The sequence below is a fragment of the Anopheles aquasalis genome, chromosome 2 (assembly GCF_943734665.1).
Source record: "Anopheles aquasalis chromosome 2, idAnoAquaMG_Q_19, whole genome shotgun sequence".
Taxonomy (NCBI): Eukaryota; Metazoa; Arthropoda; class Insecta; order Diptera; family Culicidae; genus Anopheles; species Anopheles aquasalis.
The window spans coordinates 71115647-71118146 of record NC_064877.1 but is presented as its reverse complement, the minus strand read 5'-3'; the positions used below and the strand labels follow the sequence as shown (position 1 = coordinate 71118146).

General features: G+C 49.0%; 1 protein-coding gene across 1 annotated transcript in view; it reads left to right on the top strand.

The window, feature by feature from the left end:
• The window catches only part of LOC126580800 (putative odorant-binding protein A10), a 23278-nt gene that overhangs the window by 812 nt on the left and 19966 nt on the right, over window positions 1-2500 (top strand). The window contains exon 1 of the mRNA XM_050244064.1: window positions 1-47. This exon is cut by the window's left edge and continues 812 nt beyond it. Within this exon, the coding sequence (XP_050100021.1) occupies window positions 1-47 (47 nt within the window). The remainder of the gene's footprint in view (window positions 48-2500) is intronic.

The following is a 2500-nucleotide window of genomic DNA, read 5'->3' as shown; positions in this document are numbered from 1 at the left end:
CGTGCTGGAGAAGAGCCCCTGCGATCAGCTCGGCCGGCAGCTCAAAGGTTCGTATTGCGCCTAGCGTGTGTGTTCGTGTGCTTAGCCGGACACCAGGGGACTAATGGACTAATGGACATCCGCTGCACCCACTAACCCTCACTGCCACCGTATCCGTGTGTCCACTAGTGGTGGTGACCTCTTTCGTCCCCTGTACACTCCCCTCTTCCCTCACGAAATCATTCGCTACAGGGACCGTTTTGTTGACGTTTTGATTCACTCCAGTTATGTGCGGTGCCTTGCGACATTGGCGAAGAAATGGAAGCATAATGATGCTTCGCGTTGCCTGTACGTTGCTTCGCTTCGCATTGAACTCCACTCTCTCTCTCTGTCTTTCTCTCTCACCCTTGGGGAGGATTTCCAATTCATGGAATCAATTTGTCCACAACGTTCCAAATCCCAGCTCCCTGTTTCCTATCAACACCAATCAGTGCGCTAATCCAGCGAGCGGGAATTAACGCGGTCGTCTGGGACTGGCGTACCGTCCGCTCGGGGACTCTCTGTTGCGCTGACAATGATTATACACCGAAGGTGCCCTGCTATCATCACGCCCGCTGTTCGTTGCTTCGTCTCTGGTGTTTTCCTCGTCCTTTTGTCAGCAAAAAAAAAAAACTAGGACAGCACTCCTTCGAAAAGGGCGCCGACCAAGGCCAGAAGAAACACCAAAAACGAAACACAAGCAGCACAAATGGGGAGCTGGCGTACGAGGTCGAGTCTCCCGAAAATTCATTAACGGCACTCATAATGAAGTGAAATAGAAGGAGATTATGTTGGATTACGTTAGAATTGTTTTTTGGTTATCGTTCGTTCGGATAAAAGGGAGTTAGAGGAAAGTAAATAGCGTGACCATTCTCACAATCCTCCAACCACTTCGACCAGAGAAAGAGAGAGAGAGAGAGAGAGAGAGAGAGAGAGAGAGAGAGAGAGAAGGAGAGAGAGAGGGAGAGAAAGGGAAAGAGAAAGAGAGAATCTCCATTCTATTGGCGACAACACTGGGGAAATTCTAGTAATCTTCTACAGGTTTGCGTTGTTAGGTTTTTATCTAGGTACGATACATCCGGGCAGACGGGCAAGCGAATGCTCTTGAGCAAAAGTTGAGTGGCAAAGCTCTCAAGGAATTAACACCATCCATTAGTAGAAGCACCGGTGTTTGAACCGGTGGCGTGGTTGTATGTTTGGATTTGAAGCATTTTACAAAGTGTTCTAGAGCAGCCTTGGGGGGTTTGCTCTTTACATAGCTCGAGTATGCTCAAAGCATCGCTCGTCCTTGTGTGCACCATAATAATTGGACAAACAGATTTTCAATTAAAACACTTTCTGCTCCTCCACCACGTGATCAGATCCAGTGTCGTCTGGTCGTTTGCATCGAGAGTGGTTCACTTTTTCTGCCATTTTACCTTTCATGCGCGGGCCGCACAGGCACGATTAAAGGTCGTGCGCCACGCAGAGAGTATTTAAATTTTCTACCAGATGCTGGCTACATGTCAATGGTGCAGAAGATGTCCAAAGAAAAAGAATTGGACACTTTGCGTGCCCATGACACAACAACAAAAACGATCCTCGCCGTTCATTCGTTGTTTCATTGTTCGTTTTCGGTTGATGGTTCGCCGTCCCAGAAAAAAAGTGGCCAACACGCGGTTGATTGCTCTCTATTCTGTGACCGAGTTTTCCGCCAATTTGCGTTCGTTCGTTGGTCGGATCTTCTCAGAAATTGCACGACCAGCTTCGGGGACCACCGAGATTCGCGAACGTTCCACGCGGTAAACGTGTCCAGTGTTATGTTTATACTATGGCCGCAAAAGACCCGGGAGGAAGCGTAGGAGGAGCACCGTTGCCCACATGGATGGCTCGAGCCGTTCGTTCAGAAATGTCAGCTGTTCACGATGCCCACGCTACCGAGCATCCAAGGTCCCAAGAATGGCGCCTGTTGAATGCCGATCATAAGAAACAAAAGCCCGCCAGGCCAGGACGATGGTGCACTAGGGGAGATTGCTTTTGCTCTTCTTTGCTTCATTAGCCTGAAGTGGAAGCGCTCAAATAGCTCAAATCGCCTTCCGGAAGCACAACGAGATGGACCGTAAGTGGACAGTTGGGTGGAGTGAGTGGGTGGGAAACGATTCACTATCAATAGCTGAACATTATTAGTGTTCCGATGGGGGGAAAGGCAGTAAATATAATAGTGATTTGCTGCCATCTGCAGCAGAGCAATCCTAATCCTTGGCACGCTAAAGTCTGCGCCAGTAGTGAATTCTATCGAGCCCATCTCGTTCACTCACTGGAGCAACGAGTTCTGTAAGGACTACTGCAAAGCCAAGGCAATGGTGATTTCAGTTGCATGAGTCGTCTTGGCGGGAAAGTTGGCGAGCGATTTGGTAAGACTTCTCGCATTCTTTATGGCCCTCACGCAGCCACACGTGCGATGGCAAAGAAGGAGTGCCAAAGGAAGTGATGGAAGCTTTTT